At 38.5% G+C, this 24,701-nt stretch overlaps 2 protein-coding genes, 1 non-coding gene and 1 pseudogene across 15 annotated transcripts in view; 2 read left to right on the top strand and 2 right to left on the bottom strand.

Annotated features, from left to right (window-relative positions):
* ARL13B (ADP ribosylation factor like GTPase 13B) overlaps nt 1-18,865 on the bottom strand; it is a 77,633-nt gene extending 58,768 nt beyond the window's left edge. For 3 of the 13 annotated variants that reach the window (XR_010118607.1, XM_063630553.1, XM_055260645.2), the window contains exons 1-3: nt 9,900-9,988; nt 3,083-3,153; nt 2,346-2,478 (exon numbers count right to left, since the gene is read on the bottom strand). Coding sequence is in view for 11 of the 13 variants with exons in the window: in XM_063630553.1 (XP_063486623.1) it covers nt 2,346-2,478; nt 3,083-3,121 (172 nt within the window). In the remaining 2 variants the exon portion in view is untranslated. Of the gene's footprint in view, nt 1-2,345; nt 2,479-3,082; nt 3,154-9,899; nt 9,989-18,499 lie in introns of those variants that run through there. The other 10 variants (XM_063630554.1, XM_055260651.2, XM_055260646.2 and 7 more) reach the window with 9 other exon arrangements.
* On the top strand, nt 10,070-10,499 carry LOC129471703 (non-histone chromosomal protein HMG-14-like; annotated as a pseudogene).
* Nucleotides 18,801-24,701, top strand: part of PROS1 (protein S) — a 107,489-nt gene continuing 101,588 nt past the window's right edge. Inside the window, exons 1-3 of the mRNA XM_055259900.2 lie at nt 18,801-19,025; nt 19,366-19,438; nt 23,002-23,074. Coding sequence (XP_055115875.1) covers nt 23,068-23,074 — 7 coding nt within the window. The 5' untranslated portion in view covers nt 18,801-19,025; nt 19,366-19,438; nt 23,002-23,067. The remainder of the gene's footprint in view (nt 19,026-19,365; nt 19,439-23,001; nt 23,075-24,701) is intronic.
* Nucleotides 21,936-22,044, bottom strand: LOC129471800 (U6 spliceosomal RNA). Its single transcript, XR_008653748.1, has one exon. It is a non-coding gene; the product is annotated as a U6 spliceosomal RNA (small nuclear RNA).

Below are 24,701 nucleotides of genomic sequence, written 5' to 3'. Positions count from 1 at the left end.
GAGGGTTTGGATTTAGCCAATGGCAACACAGTCAGAGAGCAGGTAGACACATCTGAAAAGAAACTAGCAGATAACTTTTTCTCAATTTCACACAGAAATAAAAAAAAAAAAAGAAGGCTGAGAAGTCAGAAAAGAATCAGAAATAAGTAGAAAAGTAGGAGCCATGAGAGAGATGTTTTAAGAAGACCTAGGCGCATAGCCTAAACAATTGCGACACCAAAATAAGCAAAATGCCTTTAGAGAATTTACAGCCTGAAGTAGAGAGATACACAAACAAAATGCAATTAAGTAGTGACCAAGTAGGTATCAGGAAGAGCAGGCCAAAAAAGTGGACATGATCAAGTCTACTAAATAAGATAGTAAGGGTTGGGGCAGCTGGGAATTAAAAAGGATTTTATAAAAGAGGAGACTGTATGACAAAAATACATCTTTAAAGATCAGTAGATACTCTCTCTAGTTAGGTAAGTGAGAACAACATAAAAATATAAAGGAAAGAGAAGGCTTAAATCTGGGAAGTTTCAAGTAGTTCTAGGGAAATTACAGTCCTAAAAAAATTTCAAAGTAAGAAACTGAAGAGTAAATACGGGATGAAGGACAAAAAGAGAATGGGAGGTGGGGCTCGAAGTTGAAGGCAGCTTTGACATTAAGCATTTTTTAGACTCAGAAAAAGGAACTTAGAATATATGGAGGTGGAATACATAAGAGAAAGAAAGGAAAGAGGATGTTCTAAGTACACCCAGTACACATAAGAAATTAGGTAATCTGATTAGCACATTCTAAGGTGCCTGCTCCCATGAATGTCAGGCTTTAGAGGAATGGATAAAAGAAGAAGGTTAGAAGAAGGTGTGATGGCCTCCAGGTCAAATCTGGTTTGCCACTTGTTTTTGTATGGCCCACAAGCTAAGAATGTGTTTTACATTTTAAATCACTAAAAAAATTAAAAGAAAAACATTTCCTAACACATGAAAATTATATTAAATTCAAATTTCAGTGCCGTAAATAAACTTTCAATGGAGCTTGGCCATGCTCATTTCTATACGGATTGTCCTTTTTTTTTTGAGACGGAGTCTCACTCTGTTGCCCAGACTGGAGTGCAGTGGTGCAATTCTGGCTCACTCAACCTCCATCGCCGGGGTTCAAGCAATTTTCCTGCCTCAGCCTCCTGAGTAGCTGGGATTACAGGTGTATGCCACCACACCTAGCTAATTGTGGTATTTTTAGTAGAGATGGGGTTTCGCCATGTTGGCCAGCCTGGTCTCGAACTCCTGTCCTCAGGTGATCCGCCCGCCTCGGCCTCCCAAAGTGCTGGGATTATTACAGGTGTGAGCCACCGTACCCAGCCTGTATACAGATTGTCTATGGCTGCTTTCACACTACAGTGTAAAAGTTTTGTAGTTCAGAAGGAGACTGGACGACTGCAAGGTCTAAAATATTTACTATTCAGCTCTTTACAGAAAAAGTTTGCTGACCACTGGTTTAAATAATGATGGTGAGTATCTTGTGAAGATATAACGTAGAAGATAGCATAGACATAGGCTTTAGAAAAAATCATAGACAATAACAGATAATTTACTTAACATTACAGAGTAGCATTTGAGGTGAGAAATGTTTTTTTCCAACAGTGAGTTTTGCAACCTGTTAATTAATAAATGCCCTTCCACTATTTACTAAGCATGATATCTTACTGCAATCATCAGTTTCCAGAAACAAATACACGTTATGCATTTCTCCCAATTCTTACCCTTTAGATCAGTGGCACCAGGGACCAGTTTTGCGGAAGACAATTTTTCCATGGACTAGAGGATGGAGGTGGTTTCAGGATGATTCAAGCACATTACATTTATTGTGCACTTTATTTCTATTATTATTACATTGTAATATATAATGAAATAATTATACAACTCACCATAACGTACAATCAGTGGGACCCCTAAGCTTGTTTTCCTGCAACTAGATGGTCCCATCTGGGGGGTGATGGGAGGCAGTGACAGATCATTAGGCATGAGATTCTCATAAGGAGCACATAACCTAGATCTCTTGCATGTGCAGTTAACATAGGGTTCATGGTCCTAAGAATCTAATGCCACCACTGATCTGACAGGCGGCAATGCTCAGGCAGTAATGTGAGTAATGGGGAGAGGGTGTAAATACGGACGAAGCTTCGTTCACTGGCCTGCTGCTTACCTTCTGCTTTGTGGGCTGGTTCCTAACAGCCCACAGACAGATGTTGGTCCACGGCCCCGGGGTTGGGGACTCACTTTAGATGCCCAACATTCTAGGTGCCCAACAAAGTCACTAGCATAGATACTACTATATTGTAGCACAAAGCATTAAATTAAGATTACCTGGCCGGGCTGGGTGTGGTGGCTCATGCCTGTAATCCCAGCACTCTTGGAGGCCAAGGCAGAATAGCTTGAGGCTAGGCATTCCAGACCAGCTTGGGCAACATAGGGAGACCCCATCTCTACCAAAAAGGAACTAATAAATTAAAAATTAAAAAAAAAAAAAAGAAGACTAGGCAGCATTCAATGAGATACACTCAATGAGATGTAATATGTATGATATATATTCAATATTCAATGAGATGCAGTATGTATGATATAAAGCTGTTTAATGATATAGATTTAATTATAAAAATTACTTATATTGAAAAAAAGCATCAAGAGATTCAAAGAGAACTATGCTGGCTAACTATACCTCTCTTTCATCTAAGCATAGGCATGTGACTAACTTCTGGCCAGGAAAATATAAGTAGAAGATGGGTATTCTTAAAAGCAGGGGCAGCTCATCTTTTTAAATTTTCCTTCCTATTGTCTAGAATACAGATACTATTCCCTCTTAGCAGATCAAAGGCATCAAGGAGCCTCTGCATCTCTGCATGTATTCAAATCTGCAACATAATAGTCTGGTCCCATTAAGACAGAGCCTATTCGCCACATGAGTCACAAATATACTAAGAATATAAAGTAATACAGTGCACAGTATCTGTACCAAATTAATAAGGAATAAAGCAACTTAACAAAATAAATAATTCAGAATAATTTAATAGAGTTCAGAAAGCACATAAATGTTTTCAGCTTACCTCCTTGGATTCCCTTTGCTGTTGAGGTTTTACCAGCATTATCAAGTCCCACCATCAAAAGAGTCACCTTTCTTAAAATAATAGAAATTTAAAAATCACTTTCTTTATTTAGTATTGAGGAAAAATAAATGCAAATTCATTAATTCAATCAACATTTAAGGAACACCTATTAAGCACAAGAAAATCTGTTGGATGCTAGGGAGTACAATGATGAATAAAATATAGATTCAAAAGCAAATTCATGAAAAATACCTTTAAAGGATCATCCTTTCGTTCTCTAAGAAAATAAAGTAAAACTGTACAATAGATAATGCAAAGGACAGAGAATAAGGGAAAGAAGGAAGATGGAGGTGGGGAGACAATCTAACTCTGAGTTATCTATCATGGCTAAAGACTCAATTTTCTAGTTTATTGAAAGCTAACAAATATCACGAATCTGTTTATCTTATGAAAGTACATAACTGTTTTTAAATATGTAGCATCTTACCAAATATAAATTTATACATAATAACATGATTATGAAGTGCTAACATTTTGAGAGAAGGCTACTATAATTGTAAAGTTTAAAATATTTCTCATGATACAGCTAAACTCCACAGGAAAAAAAAAAAAAAGACATCTAGTTCAACTTAAAAACTGAAGAAACATAAGTTCAGATAAATTAAGTAATCTGGTCAAAGGTCACACAATGAATCAGTTACAGACTCAGAACCAGAACCTAATTCACCTGACTGGTAGGGATTTAAAGGTGGGACAGGTATAAAGGGACAAACCTATTATACTGGTCCTAGTCCTGTTAACTTGGTGATTCTTTTTACCACTATATAGATTTCTTTTCTAGGTTGAACTCTGCACAATATAACAGGTGAGACAGTCCATTACCACCATGGATTTGAAAATGAAAACTGCCTTGGGAATGCCCAGAAAAAGAAAGCCACAGCTTAACACAGCTGCCATATTTAGACCATAGAGTATGACCAATCTCCTATGGAGTATAGTTACTCCTCTTTAGCAATCATCCCATGGAGGGCTGAAAACAGAATTTAGATAGCCGTAAAGGGTGTCCTTTCATTTCTCTAGGCTTTGCTCTCTTGGATTTAGACTTGTAAAAAAAAAATCAGGTGTACTCGAAGGGGCCACATAACAAAGAAGACAGAGGTGAGAGTATGAGGCAGTCTAGTTATGGGTCACAAGCTGGGAAAGAACAAACTCAGTCTGGCGAAAGCCAAATTGATAATTTCTTAAATAAATAATCACTGACCATCTTCTATATACCAGACACCAGTGTTCTAGGTATTTGAGACACACTTGTTTATTACAGCAACCACTACCATAATAAAACAAACAAAAACAAATAAAGAAACTCTTCCTTATTAAGCTTACATTTTAATGACAAAAGACAGACATTAATAATATGATAAATAATAAAGTGTAAGTTTTATAGTACATTAGAAGGTGATTAGGTACTATGGGGAAAAAAAACAGAGTAGAGCAGAGTACAAGGGATCAAGGTTGGGGGTGGGAGGTGAGGGCAGTTTTATATAGGGTGGTCAAGGCAGACCTCATTCGGAAGGTAAAATCTGAGCAAGGACTTGAACAAGGGAGTGAGTCATGCATATATTCGGGGCAAGAGAGAACAGCTGGTGCAAAGACACTTAGGTACAGAAATACAGGAAGGTCCAAGAATCAGCAAAGAAGCCACTGTGATGAAACCAAGTGAGAAAGGAGAAGAATAGGAAGAAGGAAGTCAGAGACACATCAGAGACCAGTTCATGTGAGCCCATAGGCCATTGTGAGGATTCTGACTTCTACTGAGTAAAATGAATTCCATGTTAATTTCCTTTGCTATCTAGAAGGCTTTATCCTTTCTAGATGTTTCAACCATCCCATACCTAGCATGGGAAATAAACAGAAGCTGTGTCTATACTTGACTCAGTGTGAGAATAAGGTAAATCACAATAAGCAGCACTCCAGGGCCCCATTCTCAATTGGCTAGTGGCAAAGCCAGTGGGAATGCCACAAAGATCCACAGCAGATTATAGATTTATGGAGAAGAGGTAGTAGGCAAGGTCTAGGAACCTCTATCCATCTGGAAATGTACCTGCATTATCAGCCATGAAAAATATGAATTTACTTCCTAAAGAAGCTCCAAGATACTAAGAATATAATTTTATTATTTTGTTTTAAGAATTAATAATTATGAATTAAGTAATTCATAGAACTATCAAATATCAAAGAACAAGATTGAAGTACAAAATAACTTCCAAAACAAAATATAGTAAATGACTATCCAGAGAAGCTGGATAACGTAGCATTTAAAATGAGTAGCTTAGCAAAGCACGGAGGCACATCCCTGTAGTCCCAGCCACTCCAGAGGCTGAGACAGGAGGACTGCTTGAGCCTGGCAGGTCAAGGCTGTAGTGAGCCATGATTGTGTCACTGCACTGAAGCCTGGGCAACAGAGCAAGACCTTGTCTCAAAACTAAAACAGGCCAAGTGTGGTGGCTCATGCCTGTAATCCCAGCACTTTGGGAGGCTGAGGTGGGCAGATCACTTTGAGCTCAGGAGTTCGAGACCAGCCTGAGCAACATGGCAAAACCCCATCTCTACTAAAAATACAAAAATTAGCTGGGCATGGTAGCACACACCTGTAATCCCAGCTACTCAGGAGGCTGAGGCTGGAGAATCACTTGAACACAGGAGGCAGAGGTTGCAATGAGCCAAGATCACGCCCCTGCACCCCAGTCTGGGCAACAGAGCAACACTGCATCTCAAAAATAAAATAAAATAATAAAATAAAATAAAACAAGCCAGGTCAGGCCTGGTGGTTCATTCCTATAATCTCAGCACTTTGGGAGGCTGAGGAGGGCAGATCACTTGAGCTCAGGAGTTCGAGACTAGCCTGGACAACACGGTGAAATCCCGTCACTACAAAAAAAAAAAAAAAAAATACAAAAATTAGCCAGGCGTGGCAGCGCACGCCTGTAGTCCCAGCTACCTGGGAGGCTGAGCTGTGAGAATCACTTGAACCCGGGAGGTAGAGGTTGTAGTGAGACGAGATTGTACCACTTGTACTCCAGCCTGGGCAACAGAGTGAAATGCTGTCTCAAAAAATAAAATAAAATAAAATAAAATACAATGATAAAATAAATATTTTAGATAATTCAAGTTACTAGAGATATAATGAAATGGACTAAAGTAATGCTAATATTAAAGCTAACTCAATTGTTCTTTATGTATACAATGCATTTCAAGATCTACAGTGCTTTAAACATTGCCATGAATGAGAGCAATTACTTTGGGGGAGTAAATCCCTGTTTTCTACTAGTTTACATCATTTATACCACAAATATTAAGCACCCATTACATAGTAGCAAACAAATATCCACAATTCTTAGGCCTCATAAGCCTTACAGCCTAGCAAGAAAAAAGGCACTGCAGAGGTAATTACAGTAACATGAGATAACTGTTATAAATTAGGGGAGGCAGTGGGCAGTCATAAGGATAGACAGCAGGCCACAGAGCCCACCCTGGAACTCAGAGAAGACAATACCACAAATAAACAAATAAGCATCAACTGAGTCGGCAGTTCCTGGAAACATCACGAAACCTTTTCACATCCCTTATGAGTCAAAGTAAAAATTCCCTGATACACCTTTTTATGAAAAATAACTCCTTGTTCTCTATTACATAGAGCACCTCACGTTTTCCTCCATTCTTGTCAAGATTTCAGTTTTTTAAAAAAACAAACATCTAAATACATATACACTATGCATTCTGAAACACTGTTCTTAAAGACACCAAGAAAATTAGCTTTTACCTTAAGAGTCTGTCTTTATTTATAGGTTATTAGGCTCAAACAAACAAAAATGTCCTTCAAAGAAGAAAATCACTTTAGAGAATTATAATAGTGTTGAGACTGGCATAAAATAATTCTATTTCTATTTTCACTTTTACTACCTTTGCAACTAGTTAATTTTTAAGACTATGTCCTATTCTTGAAAAAAGGCTTTAATTAAATGTTTTAGGGAATTAAAGCATTACTGAATAAACATAACTAACAGGCAGTACAAATAAAAATCACAGCATGGATTACTGCAAAGCCTGATAACAAAACATTAAATTTATACTTTCAGGATAGAATGTGATTAAAAGGTTAACATTCACCTAAAACTCAAACTTCTATAAAGAGGTATAATTTATTTAACCAAGTTTATAATGCACACGTAGCTATAGCTTTTTAAAATATGATAAATTGGAAGGGCATGGTGGCTCACACCTATAGTCCCAGCACTCTGGGAGGCCGAAGCAGGAGGATCACTGAAGCCCAAGACCAGCTTGGGCAACATAACGAGACTCTGTCTCTACAACAACGTTTTTAAAAAATTAGCTGGGAATGGTGATGTGTACCTACAGTCCTAGCTACTTGGAAGGCTGAGGTGGGAGGATCACTTGAGCCCATTGAAGCTGCAGTGAGCCATGACTGCACCACTGCATTGAAGCCTGGGCAACAGAATGAGACCCTGTCATTCATTCATTAATTCATTCATACATGCATGCATACATACATACAAAAATATGGTAAATTATTATTGGGAACAGTTTGGCTGTGGTGCTGTATGACAACAGAAAGATGAAAGACTGCCAATATCTTTTAGTCTGATGATTATTTGATCAAACACATTAGCCCTTCAAATTGAAAAAATAATATACAGTACTCTTAGGTTTACAGTGTCTACAAAAGTTGACACTAGCAATAAAATCAATCATTTAATCATTTGGTCAGATGGTAATACAATTAAAGCGCATTAAGCATTGTGGACACAAAAATGCCTCAGACATCTTTTCTGTCCTGAAGTGCTCAACCTCTAGTGAGAGTGACTAAAACATAAATACAAATACATTCTGACGCTATGAAAGTTTAAAATGTTTAGCTATATATGTAAGATGATAAAGGGATACAGAACAAGGGGACTTTATCCAGTCCAAAGCTAAGGCAGAAGGTCAGAAAAGCTTCTTAAGGTAATGCCTAACCTAAGTTCTTAAAGTGAGAAGTTAGCCAAGCAAGGAAAAGGTAAAAACAGAAGGAAGATGAAGGGATTCCAGACTCAGAACACTGCACAAGAAAATACCAATCACATTATGAGTTGATAAACAAGGGGTTAAGAGCATATCTCAGTATAGCAGCCTTAAACAAAAGAAGAACATAGTCACAACTCAATACAACTATGTAGTGAGTCTAAAGGGAACTTGACATACTTCTACTTAAGGAACCAGTAAATGAGCATCCCTAGTCCAAAAATCTGGAATCTGAAACGCTCCAAAATCCTAAATTTTTTAAGCACCAATATGACACCACAGTGGAAAATTCCACACCTGACCTCATGTGACAGGTTGCAATTGAAACTTTGTTATATGCACAAAATTATTTAAAATATTTTATAAAATTACTTTCAGGCTATTGTATATACAATAAATGAAATTTGTGTTTAGGCTTGGAGGCCATTCCCAAGATACTTCACTATATATATATATATATATATATATGCAAATGTCCCAAAATAAAAAAAAATTAAAAATTTGACAAATTTTAGGTCCCAAGCATTTCAGCTAAGAGATACTCAAACTGGGCCAGGCACAGTGGCTCACGCCTGTAATCTCAGCACTTTGGGATGCCGACGCAGGTGGAAAACTTGAGGTCAGGAGTTTGAGACCAGCCTGGCCAACATGGTGAAACCCCATCTCTACTAAAAATACAAAAAAAATTAACCAGGCTTGGTGGCACACACCTGCAATCCCAGCTACTCAGAAGGCTGAGACAGGAGAATCACTTGAACCCAGGAGGTGGAGGTTGCCGTGAGCTGAGATCATGTCATTGCACCCCAGCCTGGGCGACAGAGCGAGACTTTGTCTCAAAAAAAACAAAACAAAAAAAAGAGATACTCAAACTGTATTATCAGATAATTAATGATGTAACTTTTCCAGAAGTTGAAAGTGATCTCCTCACTCCTATTATAGTCATCCCTGGGTCTTTGATTACTAGAAAGGCTGAGATACAAAGGACTGTAGTATTATAAGATTTACAGTATGTTATACTAGTAATAAGTAACATAAGAGGTATTATGGGTACTCTGAAATGTAGCCACAAACTTGGTGTTAGAGACCTGAGTTCAAGTGCCAGATTTGCCGTTTCTAAGCTATATGACACATTACTTCTCAGAAGTTCATGAATGAAATAGCATAATAACAATAGCCACTCTAAAGGGATATAATGAAAATTAAATAAGGCTGCAATGAGCTGGGATCATGCCACTGCACTCTAGCCTGGGTGACAGTGTGAGACTGTTTTCAAAAAAAAAAAAAAAAAAAAAAAAAAATCTAACCATAGCATTCTTCTGCTGAAAATCCTTATAGAGAATCAAGTCTCAATTTGGCAGCCCCCACTTCTGCCACTCCCAGGAGGCCTGCCATGCCGAGGATTCCTTCTATGCCGAGTATTCCCCCAGCCCTTCACAACCATCCCTGGCTACTTTTTATACAGGCTCCTCTACCAGAACTTCTCTTTATCAGCTCTGTAGCGTCTGTATCAAATGTGCTGGGCACACAGTAGGCTTCTTTACTGAAAGAAACAACAAACATTTTCTGACCCCCATTTGCTGAGTAAATACTAAGTAAAATTAAAATACATAACGTTTGATTGAGAAAGTACTATAATGAAGCTAATTTATACAAATCTTCACATCAAAATAGTTCATATTAAAGAATGTAATTAAATCCACATATATCAAATTGGCTGAAGTTTTCTGAAAAAGCTTACATGCTCATGGTTTCAAGGTACTAATTAACAGGAAGACTTTCAAAACTGAAATAGGGGTCTCAGCAGCTCGGGCGGCGGGAGGAGTGCCAGTAGCCAGGCAGCCCAGCTTCGCGAAGGCTCTCAGCGCCGTGGCCCACAGGTGCCCAGCAAGTGCCCTTCCCGCCGCCAAGATGCCCAAGAGGAAGGTCAGTTCAGCCGAAGGGGTGGCGAAGGAAGAGCCCAAGAGGAGATCTGCGCACTTGTCGGCTAAACCTGCTCCTGCAGAAGTGGAAACGAAGCCAAAGAGGCATCAGGAAAGGATAAATCTTCAGATATAAAAAAAAAAAAATGCAAACAAATGGGAAAAGGGGAGCATAGGGAAAACAGGCCAAAGTGGCTAACCAAGAAACTAAAGAAGATTTACCTGCAGAAAACGAAGAAACTAAAACCGAGGAGACTCCAACCTCTGATGAAGCAGGAGAGAAAGAAGCCAAGTCTGATTAATATCATATACCATATCTTATCAGTAGTCCCTGTCTCCCTTCTTCTACAATCCAGGGTATTTTTATCAACTGTTTTGTAAGTGCAAGTTTTTCAGTAGCTCTAGAAACATTTTTAAGAAGCAGGAACTCCCACCTCATTCCATTGTTAAGTTTTTTCAGGAGGTGAAATAATTCTCTGGTTGTTTATTTTTTGGTGAAACCAGAAAACAGTATGGGATATTGAATTACAGGAAGTTTTGACTGTCTTGGATGTCAGCTTAACATTCCATAGATGGGGGCTTAGTTTTTATATATTGTAATACAAAATATACTAAATGGCCATACAGAGTCAGAATCCTGCATTTAATGTCTTGAATATTTTAAATTACTTCTATTCCCGTGTTGTTTTTTTTTTTTTTTTTTTTCACAGAATTGTTTCCTAAAGAAAACCACTCCTTGATCACGGCTCTCCCTGTCAGAACTGTGTACACTATAACATCTTTGGTCACAGAAGTCCCGATTTCCTAATAACTGTGTAATGTGCTGTGAAAGATTGAAAATTTGGGTATATAGTGTATATGCTATTAAACTGTGAATTGGTAGAACGTGTACAGCTTATCAAACACTTATAGATACTGGCTCTTGATAATCCTCTTAAGAAAAATTTGCCTCCAAATGTTAAGTTGGAATGTCACTATAATAACTATTTAAAAAAGAGGCCGGGCACAGTGGCTCACACCTATAATCCCAGCACTTTGGGTGGCCAAGGTGGGAGAATTACTTGAGCCCAGGAGATTGAGACATGCCTGGTCAACATGGTGAGACCTTGTCTCTACAAATAAAAAAAAAAAATTAGCCAGGCATCGTGGCATGCACCTCCCACTTACTCGGAAGGCTGAAGTGGGAGGATCGCTTGAGCCCGGGCAGTCAAGGCTACAGTGAGCCGTGATCACTCCTCTGCACTCCAGCCTAGGCAACAGAGGGAGACCATCTCAGAAAAAGGAATTACAATAGAGGTTTTCTAGATTTTTGGTATGTATGTTAAGAATTGTGTACAATTTGAAATGGCCATATACTTATTCTCAACACGACAAATAAAATCTCCATTACAAAAGAAAAAACTGAAATAATTCTTAGTAAAAACAAAAAAAAAAAAACAAAGGTAGAGATTAAGAGATCCAAAGGTCTGTTTTACATCACTTTAGCTATCTGCTGAAGCAAGTGAAGACTTCCATACTCCAGGAGCTAATAATTAATATTGTTCAAGTCAACACAATGTATATAATAGATCTCCTAAGTGAGAACATGAGAATATCTTATCTCAGAATTCCTTTTTATATAACAGATATACATATTAATATATCAGAAATACTGGTCAGGCACAGTGGCTTATGCCTGTAACCCCAGTACTTTGGGAGGCCAAGACAGGAGGGCTGTTTGAGCCCAGGAGTTTGAGACCAACCTGGGCAATATGGTGAGATCCTGTCTCTATTTAAAAAAAAAAAAAAAAAAAAAAAAATCAGAAATATAAGCATCATGGCATTAGGGAGGATTGAACTTAGAAAACATTTAAATTCTGAATCTTTCCTGAATGACATTATGGCAATCACTTGAACACCTACAAGTCTAAACTTCCTCATCTTTTAACTAAGGAAGATAATAGTTTCAATATGATAATTACATAAAAGCTATTCCTTTTTTTTGAGAGACGGAGTCTCATTCTGTCACCCAGGCTGGAGTGTGCAGTGGTGAGATCTCGACTCACTGCAACCTCTGCCTCCTGGGTGCAAGCAATTCTCCTGCCTCAGCCTCCCAAGTAGCTGGAATTACAGAAGTCTGCCACCACGCCTGGCTAATTTTTTGTATTTTTAGTAGAGACGGGGTTTCACTATGTTGGCCAGGCTCATCTCGAACTCCTGACCTCAAGTGATCTATCCGCCATGGCCTCCCAAAGTGCAGGGATTACAGGTGCGAGCCACCATGCCTGGCCCATAAAAGCTGTTTCTAACTTCAAAAATATTATGCAAGTCAAAGAAAACATTTCGCTAAAAACACAAATATCAAAGTTTGACACATCGGAACTCTATTATCTACAATATTTAAAACTACATGGAGCAAATTCTAAATTTTAACATAAACATACAAATTCTAGAAGTAACAAATACATATACAAAAAAGACTTTAGAACACGGTTTTACGATGCATATGTGAGAATTTTAAAAAATCACTATACGACAAATTGATAGAAAAAAAGTATTGAAAAAGTAGTGTGATTTTATTGCAGAAGTACACTATTTTCTGACATTTCAATTCAGATCTAGAACCCCATATTACAGCAAAATCATTATCTAAATTTACTGAGCATGAATAAATAGTGAGAAGGCCAAACTTGGGTTTATAGCCTGCTTTTAAGCCCTGATCAAGTCAAATTCTTAGTGTCCATTTTTTCATCTCTAAAATATAAGGGGGTAGAATAAGAATGTCTCTAGGTCCTTTTCTATCTTAAAATTCTAAAATTCTTACTATGCATAATCAAGAAGAACTAGGCGGATAAAAAGAGATGTAAAATATTCCAGTTCAGCATACAGCACAACAGATAATCCTCGCTAATCTGTACATACAGCTTAACTGGAAAACTAAGAACTCAGCAATTTCTATAAATGGTCTAGATTTATAGTTATATTTATTTAGGCCAAGAATGGTGGTATTAGGGAGCTAAGAATTCCCTCAATGAAAAAGTTCATAGCAAAGAGGACATAACAGACCACTAGAAACATTGTGTACTGTATCTTATTTTAGACTTGGACACAGCAAACAATTTACTAATAAATTTGAAGTAAAGCTTTGATAGGTTGTATTGTGATGCTGAAAAAACATACATGGGCTAGAAATCAGTTCCAATTAAAGGTTAACTCTGTGGAAGAATGGTGGGAGATGAATGGGGGCAGGAAGTTTCAAGGATTTGTTACCTACTTATTAAAATAAAATTGAAATATGATGACTAAAGATTAATATTTATAAAACCTGGCAGGCATATGGTACTTACTATATCTTTCTTTTTGGTTAAATAATAGTAAAAATATTTCTGTTAGTTATATATGCATAATATATAAGGAGATATATAACATGTATATTTTCATATAAACAAAGAATTTTGTTGCCAAAATTTGTATGCAAAATTTGTTGCATAAATTTCTTCAAGACCCAGGTAAAATTACACCCCTTCTAAAATCTTCTTTCCTGATACTCGTTAAAAATCTTAAAAATCATCTTTCACTTCTTGCATATTCGATCATTATATTTTACATGTACTATTTCATCACCGAGATGCTATGTTATAAATAACAGGAGCTCAAAATGTGTAGATGAGAATGTTTAAGGGTTAGAATCTGCTATAAGGCCCAGAGATTTACTGAGCATCATAGCTTCACAGACCTTGTGTCCTGTACTCAGGATGAAGGCTGCTCCTTATAGGCTAAATAGATTGCAATAGATCAACATTTTTTAATGTTAAAAATGAAAATATAAAACTACAAGAAAAAAGTATATGTGAATGTAATCTTGGAATGCTGATGGACTTTCTAAACATTACACTGAAAGAGTAATATATTTCAATTTAAAATTTTTATTTAGTCTTATTGATTGATTGTTTGATTGACTGAGACAGGGTTTCACTTTGTCGCCCAGGCTAGGCTGCAGTGGGGCAAGCTTGGCTCACTGCAGCCTCCACCTCTTGGGCTCAAGCGATCCTCTTGCCTCAGCCCCCCAAGTAGCTCGGACTACAGGCACATACCACTACTTCTGGCTAATTTTTAAAAACTTTTTTGTACGGACGGGGTCTCACTATATTGCCCAGGCTGATCTCAAACTCCTAGGCTCAAGCAATCTTCCCAAGTGCTAGGATTACAGGTGTGAGTCACCACACCCAGCCTGAACTCAAAAAATGTAAATGTTTATATTTAAAAATCACAAAAAGTTGAAAATATAACAAATGGAAAGAAAATACTTGCAATATTATACAACTGACCCTCGAACAACACACGTTTGAGCTGCACAGCTCTACTTATACACAAATTTGTTTTTGATGAAAGTTACACGTGTGCCTTCCTCTCCTGCCTCCTCTGCTTCCCCAGCCTCCATTTCTACCTCTTCTGCCTCTGCAATCCCTGAGACAGTAAGACCGAACCCTCTTCCTCTTTCTCCTCAGCCTATTCAATGGGAAGAGGATAAGGATGGAGACTTTTATGATGATCCACTTCCACTTAATAAATAGTCAATATATTTTTTCTTCTTTTTAATTTTTTTTTTTTTTTTTGAGACAGAGTCTTGCTCTGTCGCCCAGGCTGGAGTGCAGTGGCACAATCTCAGCTCACTGTAACCTGTCTCCCAGGTTCAAGTGATTCTCCTGCTTCAGCCTCCCGAGTAGCTGGTATTGCAGGTGCCCGCCACCACACCCAGCTAATTTTTGTATTTTTAGTAGAGACAGGGTTTCATCATGTTGGCCAGGCTGGTCTTGAACTCTTGACCTCAAGTGATCTGCCCACCTCAGCCTCCCAAAGTGCTGGGACTACAGGCGTAAGCCATCGCGCTCAGCCCCTTATGACTTTCTTAACATTTCCTTTCCTCTAACTTTATTTTAAGAATACAATAAATTATACATATAACATAAAAAATATGTGGTAACTGACTATTCATGTTATCAGTAAGGCTTCCTGTCAACAGGAGGCTATTAGTAATTAAGTTTTTTGGAAGTCAAAAGTTATATGTGGATTTCTGACTGTGCTGGCAAGGTGGGGTTCAGTGCTCCTAAATCCTGCGTTGTTCAAGTGTCAATTGTATTACAGAGAAAGAGTAGCTACGACAAACACTTAAAATTTCTTTTTAAAAATTCAGTAAGAAAACACACCTGCCCCAATAGAAAAAACACAACGGTAATTGCTGAGAGAAACAAAAATGCGCAAGGAAAAAAAGTTAATCTTCCTAGTATTCAAAAAAAAAAAAAAAAAAAACCACAACAGAAACTCAAAGCAGAAAGCAGTTTCCCCTATAACCTGAAGAAGATGAAAAATCGATGACTCCTAATTTTCTCAGTGAAAAAGGCACTCCAATGCATTGTTGGTAGGAGCAGAAACTGTTATTTTTTTAAATCCTTTCTGAGGAGCAATTTGGTAACATATTTTTAAAAGATAAACTTAAGAACAATAAAAGTTTCAAGAGTTTATTTCCACATTCATTGATTCATGAATGGAGCCGTACCAAACTGAACCAAAATTCATGAATGGGGCCATACCAAACCCCAAATAAGTGGGGTTCAGTACTCCACTAAGGGGGATCAAGCGTTAAACTTTTATAAGATCTTGACTCCTGACCTAGACTGGTGCCTTAACACTTGATCTCTGACTCCTGCCTTGTCCTTATCACACAAATCTAATCCCTGATTCCAATGTCTGGAATAATATGCTCACTAGGAGAGGATCTAGGTGGACAAATACAATGGATACAGAATGTACTAAACAAATCTGCAAAGTAATCTCAAATATAGCATATTAATAACCATCATCATCTCTTTTACAAATTCACTCTTCACATTTTATCTTCATAAAATATAAACATAAAGAGGAATCTTAATAAATTCTACAGAAAACAAATACATACATAATAATCAAACAGGCAATTTCTGTTGAAAAAATAGAGAATACCATAAAAGCACAAAATTTTGTTTTTAAAATTAGCTTGCTCACCTCTCATTTATTCCGGTAAAATAAATGGAACTACTTGCTAATGTTATTTACTTCAGGATGATTATTACTAAGAAAAATCAAACTACATACAATATTTGGCAAATATTTATTCAGCCACTATTATAAATCAGGCATTGAACAAGGGGACTTAGAAGACAGGTGTAATCCAATTTGTGTTCAAATCCTTTGACAGTTATCCAAATTGAGATGTTTACCTATGTCCTTTATATTAGGCTATGATCTAGAGCAGTAAGATCCAACAGAAATGTAACATAAGCCACATACACATTGAAATTCTCTAGTAATCTCATTTTTTAAAAAGTAAAAGTTAATTCTAATATATTATTTAACCTAGCATATGCAAAAGTTATCATTTCAACATGTAATCATACTTTTAAAAGACTGATCAGATGCTGACTTTTTTGCATAATAAATCTTCCTTCAAAGCCCACTATGTATTAAACATACACTTACAGCATCTCAATTCAGACCAGCCACATTTCAAATGCTCAATAGCCACATGTAGTTCGTTGTTACCCTACTGGACAGGACAAATCTAGATGGTGCTTATTAAAGAAGAAAATACACTCTGGGTTATGCAGCTAAATTTTAATAATGCTTTATTAAGAAAATTCAATTATCTGTTCTACTTGGAAATCAATACATTCTCCTTTCTCTGAACTCTGTCTTTTCTTTAAACAAATCATTCCAGAGAGTATATATACAAAAACTGCTAAGAAAAGCAAAGACTAAGAATGATGAATTAAATTGAACACTCCTTCTTTGAATTACACGTTTTCACTGTTTTTAGTTAAAAGAACGTTAAGTTATATGCCTTCACAGAAACCAAATACATTTCTTAAAAGCAGACACGGAGGAAAATGACGGGTCAACTATTATGAATGACCCTCAAGTCTTAGTAGATACTGTGAAATTAGACCAGAATATAATTAAAACAAATAAATCAGAATCTATGCACCTAAAACTACTCTCTGACTTTTTTCTTTTTTTTTTTTTTTTTTTGAGACAGGGTTGCACTGTGTCACCTAGGGAGTGCAGCGATCTCGGCTCACTGCAACCTCCGCCTCTCAGGCTCAAGTGATCCTACTGACTCAGCCTCCAAAGTAGCTTGGACTACAGGCGTGCGTCACCGTGCCCATTTATTTTACTGTAGAAACGGGGTTTCGCCATATTGCCCAGGCTGGTCTCGAACTCCAGGGCTCCAAAGATCGGCCAGCCTCGGCCTCCCAAAGTGCTGGGATTACAGGCGTGAGCCACCACACCCAGCCCATCTTTGACTTACAGAGTTGATCTTACTACTTACATTTAAAACATTCAAATTCAGTTAAGAGCTAATAATGCGGAAGAATCTCTAGTTTCATTTAAAGTTACTTTTTTTCCAATCTACACACGTATTTTCTGTTATAATGTGTAAGTGTAGCTTTTCAGATTCATTCTTTAAAGGATAGTTCATTCTCATGGCAAATATACTTAAAATGTTAACAATTAAAAAAAAAAAAACTTTGCTTTATCTTACCCTTGGCCCAATTCCAGACTAGAACTATGTGAAGTCAACATCATTTATATAACAAACACAAGGTCCCTTTATAGGTTGGGCCTCAGTTTCAAAAGCATCAATTTCACTGATTATTTCCTAAGACAGTGCCTGGCACAAGGTATTGTCTTAATAAATATTTGTTGACTGAATGAATATCAAGTAACAGGTACTAATTATTAATACTTCCAGCATTTCAAAATGAAATGTTAAAAAGTGGACCCTTTCAATTAAAAGGTTTTACTAGAGACCGTATGAAAATTGGAAGCTACATTACAGTTGAGAAAACACTATCTATCACTTGTTCTCATAGAATACAATATTTCTAAAGCACAGAGTATTATCACTCTCATTTACTATTTAAGAAAGGTGGGGCCAAAATGGTTGAGTCATATAATTATTAAGTAGTGGAGCCAGATTTCAAGCCCACGTCCTCAAATACAACTGTGTGGGGGTGTGTGGAGGTGTGACTTGGAATGGAATGTGCGCATATTATGAAAACTATATTCCATGTCCCCCTCTTTTTAAAAGAATTTCCATTACAAAAGCTTCAGAGGAAAAACACACAATGGATAGTTTTCAATTCCACACATACACACTTTTTAACAAATTCAACCCTATTTAAAATATAACAACGATAAGCATTGTCAATCGCAACGGAAAGTCGACCAGACAACAAGGCTACATCCTCCAATCTCTCCCTCCCTGGACACCCTGGGAATGAAAGCATCCCTTGCGGCCTGGGATAGACTCGTCCAGGCGCGGGGAAGAGGCGGCGCCCCGCCCCTGGGGCGCAGCAATCCCCAACCCCTAGGACCGCCAGGGCAGCTGGCTCCAGCCTACCTGACGGGCTCCCGCCACCGCTTGAACCAGCCGCAGCAACTGGCCATCAGACTGAACATCCCGGGTCGCTCCTCCCGCCACTTTCCATCCGAGCCCGGAGCTGACACCGGCACCCCGCTCTTCCCCGGGGGCCTCCGCCACTCCGAGACGCCCCTGAAGCGGATAAGTCGGGAGGAAAAGCCGGGAGGGAAGTGAAGGCGGTCGGCCCGAGCACTGAGACCTGCTAACCGTGTGGGTCCGCGACGACTGCCCTCTTAGCCAAGGAACAGCCTGACCAAAGACGCAGATACACCTTAGCCGAGTTAGCGGGACCCGGCTAAAGAAAAGCCCGGCGTCGACGTGCTGACGTTACCTCGAGGCGCGGAAGGCGTTCCCCAGGCAACGCTCGTACTGCGCTCCTCCAATCATCGGTTGAGGTTCTGCGGTGGAGACCTCTGAGTGGCTGAAGAGTCCTGACTACCCGCCCCTGCGCGAGACTAGGAAAGGAGAAAGGGGAGTACTCTAGAAGAAGGAGGCGGAGCTCGAGGTAGCGTGTTCTCGTAACTAGGCAACTGGAGCGTCCCGAGATAAGCTGGAGGATCCCGGACAAATCTCGAGCAAGGCCTACCTTTATACTTATATAAAATGTGTTGCCAATCCATGGTGCTGTTCCTTTTCTTTCTCCAGTGTCCCCAACTGAGATTCAGAGATCTCAGGTCTTGTGCATTGGTTTCTTTTTTTCCTTCTTTCTCTCTTTCCTTTCTTTCTTTCTTTCTTTCTTTTCTTTCTTTCTTTTTCTTCTTCTTTAGAGAAGCAAGATTTTTTTTAAGGTAGATTATTCTAATATTCTTCTTTTCTTTTTGTTTGTTTGTTTGTTTTTTGCTCAGGGATGGGGACCCTCTAGAATTCTAGCCGACTTAGGCAGCATGACTACAGGAACAATACACTGGGGCAATTCTTGTAAGTTAAAGACAAGGGGGAAATTCGCTTCCTAAATATTCTCAGTAGTTCAGATGAGAGTGAAGCCTTAATCTCTAAAATGTTTATCACTGTTACATATGTGAAACGGAATTGTATATTTGTTGTAGGGGGGACTGTGATTACAAAAGAAAAATGCATTTGTTGTAGAAAATGTGAAAAATACTAAAAAGAAACAAGATGAAGAAAATGAGATCTAACAGGACCTGTCAAAGATAACCATTTGGGGCCCGGCGCCGTGGCTCACGCCTGTAATCCCAGCACTTTGTGAGGCCGAGGCGGGCGGGTCACGAGGCCAGGCAATATAGACCATCCTGGCTAACATGGTGAAACCCCCTCTCTACTAAAAATACAAAAAAAAAAAAAAAAAAAAAAAAAGCCGGGTGTGGTGGCACGCGCCTGTAGTCCCAGCTACGCTGGAGACTGAGGCAGGGGAATCGCTTGAACCCGGGAGGCAGAGGTTGCAGTGAGCCGAAATCGCGCCACTGCACTCCAGTCTGGGCAACAGAGCAAGACTCCGTCTCAAAAATCAATACATAACCATTTTGATGGATGTTTGTTTCAGGATTTTTAGGTACATAAATTGCTGGCTATTTGGTTTCTGCAAGATGAAGGTTGTTATCTCTTGACTGTTTTGTAATAGTTTATTTTTTAAAGAGGTATGTAATATTTGCATTTCTTTTATATTCTTTGGAGAAAAAGAAATGACAAGGATATTCCTGTAGGGAAAAAAATTATGCACAATATGTAGGGATCTGTGTGTCCATTCATTTTCTACTTAAATATTTTCAAATCCTGATGAAAGGATAGAAGGCACTGAGAATCCCAGTGTATTCGCGGGGAATATAATGATTTGAGACTAAGATACATATAGATTTTAAATTAGTCTCTGTCATTACTAACTCATGTAACTTTTTTTAGTTTTGTTTTGTTTTGTTTTGTTTGAGACAGAGTCTCCCTCTATCACCCAGGTTGGAGTGCAGTAGCATGATCTCGATTCACTGCAACCTCCACCTCCTGGGGTCAAGTGATCCTCCTTCCTCAGTCTCCCAAGTAGCTGGGACTACAGATATGCGCCATCACGCCCAGCTGATTTTTGTATTTTTTGTAGAGACAGGGTTTCATCATGTTGCCCAGGCTGGTCTCAAACTCTTGGCCTCAAATGATCTGCCTGCCTCGGCCTCCCAAAGTGCTGGGATTATAGGCATTAGCCACGGCACCCAGCCTCATGTAATTTTAATTCAAATTTATATACATCTCATACAGCTTGCTATCTCCAAAATACTGTGCCTTATGGGGAACAAAGGGGGTGATACCTTTTCTTCTCATAACAGTCACAGGCAATGCTCATACAACAAAAAGATAGAATAGCAAGAGAAAAGCATAACAAATTTATTTAATCCAAGTTTTATGTGACATGGGAGCCTTGTAAATGGAGATGCAAAGATGCAGGGAAAACTACCCATTTTTATACATGGGTTCGACGAAGAATGAAAAGCCCTGTAGAACTCTCATTGGTCAAAAAGGATATGACCTAATGAGAGCAGACTGTGTGGAGAAACTCAGCAAGGCCTGTCTGTTCAGATTCCTCTTGACCTGATTGTTCAGCATTCCTTCTTCCAGGGTATGGGGTAGGACCCTTTCTAGAATGGGAGTCTTAAGATGTACTATCAAACAATGCAAGTCAAAGAATTTATTTATGGGCAGGTCTTTCACGGATAGGAAGAAGGTTAGAGTAATATTGTGGGGTTTATGGCTGGCTTTTGGGAAAGGGGGTTGTGGTTTCTATAACTGCACCTGGAGAAAGAGGAATTATAGTTTCTATGGCTTGCTTAGGGGGAGAATGAGGGGCAAGAGATGGGGAACAGAAGGTTAGAGACAGAAACTTTGCTTCTGAGGCCTTTATTTTGGGATATCTTCTTCTAAGCTCCAACAACCCTATCTATAACATGGAAATTAAAATACCTGCTTGGCCAGGTTGCTAAGATGACAAAATGAGAGAAACGAAGCTCAAGTGCAATTTCTGATAAATAATAGATAGCAAATTTTAAAGTTGGTGTCACCTGTCCCATAAACACTTATGGTATGTGTCCTCCTACCTCCAAATATCCATGGTGGGAGATAGGAGAGCAGGGCAGGATAAGACTGCAATGTTCCAGTAACTCCAAGCCAATTTAGGACTGTTTATGCTGACTCTACTTTCGTGACTCACTTTCTTAAACTAGTGTCTTGCAAACTCTAAAGTTATATTGTTTGTATTCACTCTGATCCATTTACTATGATTGGGCTTCTGTCCCATCTAACTACTGAAAACATATTTTTTGATATAACTTATATTTCCTAATTACCAAATCGGTTCTTTCTATTATTTAATATATATAATATAGTTAACTTTTCTAAAACTGTTTCCTGCCTTGGTCTTTCACAGTTATGCACTGCACTACCCTACCCTGGTTCTCTTCTTCTTTGTTTTTTTTAATTTACTATGGACTGCTTCATGAATTTGCATGTCATCCTTGTTCAGGGGCCATGCTAATCTTCTCTGTATCATTCCAATTGTAGTATATGTGCTGACGAAGTGAGAGCACAATCCCTGGTTCTCTTCTGATCTCCCTGGCCATTCCTCCTCTGGATTTCTATATGTAACTCCTAAGATATGACCTTACCCCTCTGCTTTTCTTTTTTAAAACATGTTCTCTTGATGGAATTTGACTATTATTTCTGTGACTGAAGGATCTCACGATGTGTATGTTTCTTGAGCATTTTTAGAACTATATTCAATACTGTTTTTTTACAAATATATACTCAACACCAGTTTTGCAGTAAATCCTCATTTATCTTCATCCAGAGGTTCTTAGAAACCATAATTTTAAACAAAATAACATACAATAAAACCAATTTTACCATAGACAAATTGATATAAACCAGAATTAAGTTCCTATGGCATATTTCTGGTCACAAAAACATCACCAAACTTCAAAATAAAGGTGGAACCACTAGTAATAATAAACATTGAAATAAGTGTGAGCTATACATTAAGAAAGATGAATAACAACAAGTAAGATAATTATTTGTCCACTTATTCCAGTTCAGGATCATAGGTGGCATCTCAGGGTAAAAGGAACTAGCCCTTGACAGGACACCATTCCATCACAGGGTGCTCTCATACATGCCCACACTCACTTAGACTGGGACAGTTCAGACACACCAATTCACCTAACATCCACATCTTTCGGATGTGGGAGGAAACTGGAGTACCTGGAGAAAACCCATGCAGACATAGGGAGAACAGGCAAACTCCATACACACAGTGGCCTGGGCCAGTAATTGATTTTATTTTTCTCAGCCATGTCATAATGAAACAATACTATTAAAGCATCTGCTCTACTTCATGCCTTCCCCAGTTCCACTAGTGATAACACTACCGAGCATTCCTGGTGCCAACATGCAGTCCCTTAGCAAAGCTGACTCTTAGTTTTTGAATATCTTAAGTGGTTTGGTAGCCGTAAGTGCTGCTCACCATGTCTAGTTCTCTTTCCTTACAGGCACATGAAATAACAGTTATTCCCACCCTCTTCAAGTCAGGCATACCTGGTGCCTTGCTTTGTCTAATGAAATGTAAGTGGTATGTCACTTCTTGGTAAAACTATTTAAGAGCTGGGGCACAATTCTCAATGTTCTCTCTTCTCTTGCAATGGTAATTGTAGAAGACTATGTTGACTTTGAGGGACTGTAAAATCAAAGCAGCATGAATTGCTGACTTCACACATGGAAGATAGTTACTTGGAAAGTCATGCAGACTTGTAGTAGACTTCCAATGAGCAAGAAATAAACGCTTGTTATCTAAAACATTGTAATTTTCTGGCTTTTTAGTGTGTAATCTGGTTTATTCTGAATGATGAAGAGTCATGCTGCTATGATTCTAGTTAACACTCATTTCAGGATAATCGTTGATATTTTGGCATAAATATTCCCAGGCACACATTGTTGAATTAAATTGAATGAAACGTTTATGTTCCAGTCACTGTTCTAAGCACTAGTGATATAGTTGTGAACAAAACCTTTAAAAATTCCTGCCCTCATGAATCTTACATTCTACCGGTGAAGACAGATGAAGAAGTGGATAAGTAGACACTATGTTGGTGGAAGATGATATGGAGAAGTGAACTGGATAAAATGATGGGATTAAGATTATGAATGAGACTAGATTAAGAGTTAAATTTTGGACAGGTTTTAATTGTATATTAAGGTCTGTATCAAAACCAAAGTTTGGCTAAATGACATTACCAAGTGTCAATTCATATTGCGCTAAAGCCAGATATCACTTTCACAAAGTTAACTTCTGAGATTAATTAAAAACCCAGAATTTTATCAAAAGATGTATTATCAAATTGTATATTAGTAGATTCCAGATGGTTTTACAAAGTTTGACGTTACAGTGTAGGACACATAAATTTTCAGTGCTGACAATTATTACTGGCAGTGTGATGCAAATTTGTGGTGTTAAAAAGATAGTCAGGCCAGGAGAAGTGGCTCACACCTGTAATCCCAAAGCTTTGGGAGGCCAAGGCATAGAGGATCACTTGAGGTCAGGAGTTCCAGACCAGTCTGGGCAACACAGCGATACCATCTCTACCAAAAACAAAGAAAACAAATTAAAAAATTAGCCTGGCATAGTGGTGTGTGACTGTAGTCCTAGGTACTCAGGAGACTGAGGCAGGAGGATTGCTTGAGCTCAGAAGTTCGAGGCTGCAGTGAGCTATGATTATACCACTGCACTCCAGTCTGGGCAACCCAGTGAGACCCTGTCTCAGATAAATAAGTAAATAAATAAGGCCAGGTGCGGTGGCTCATGCCTGTAATCCCAGCACTTTGGGAGACCGAGGCAGGCGGATCACTTGCGATCAGGAGTTCAGAACCAGCCTGGCCAACATGGTGAAACCCTGTCTCTACTAAAAATACAAAAAAACTAGCCAGGCATGGTGGCCGGCGACTGTAATCCCACCTACTCAGGAGGCTAAGACAGGAGAATCACTTGAACCCGGGAGGTGGAGGTTGCAGTGAGCCAAAATTGCTCCACTGCACTCCAGCCTGGGCGACAGAGTGAGACTCTGTCTCAAAAAAAAATTTTTTTTTAAATTAATAAATAGGTAGGTGTATAGATAGATATTCACTTTCAACTGAAGTCTTTAGAGAAGCAAGATTTTTTTTAAGGTAGATTATTCTAATATTCCCTTGTTTTCTT

This window comes from Symphalangus syndactylus, chromosome 21 (assembly GCF_028878055.3).
Source record: "Symphalangus syndactylus isolate Jambi chromosome 21, NHGRI_mSymSyn1-v2.1_pri, whole genome shotgun sequence".
NCBI classification, from domain to species: domain Eukaryota; kingdom Metazoa; phylum Chordata; class Mammalia; order Primates; family Hylobatidae; genus Symphalangus; species Symphalangus syndactylus.
Note: the sequence above shows the minus strand (reverse complement) of the source record. Positions and strands in the feature narration are given on the sequence as shown.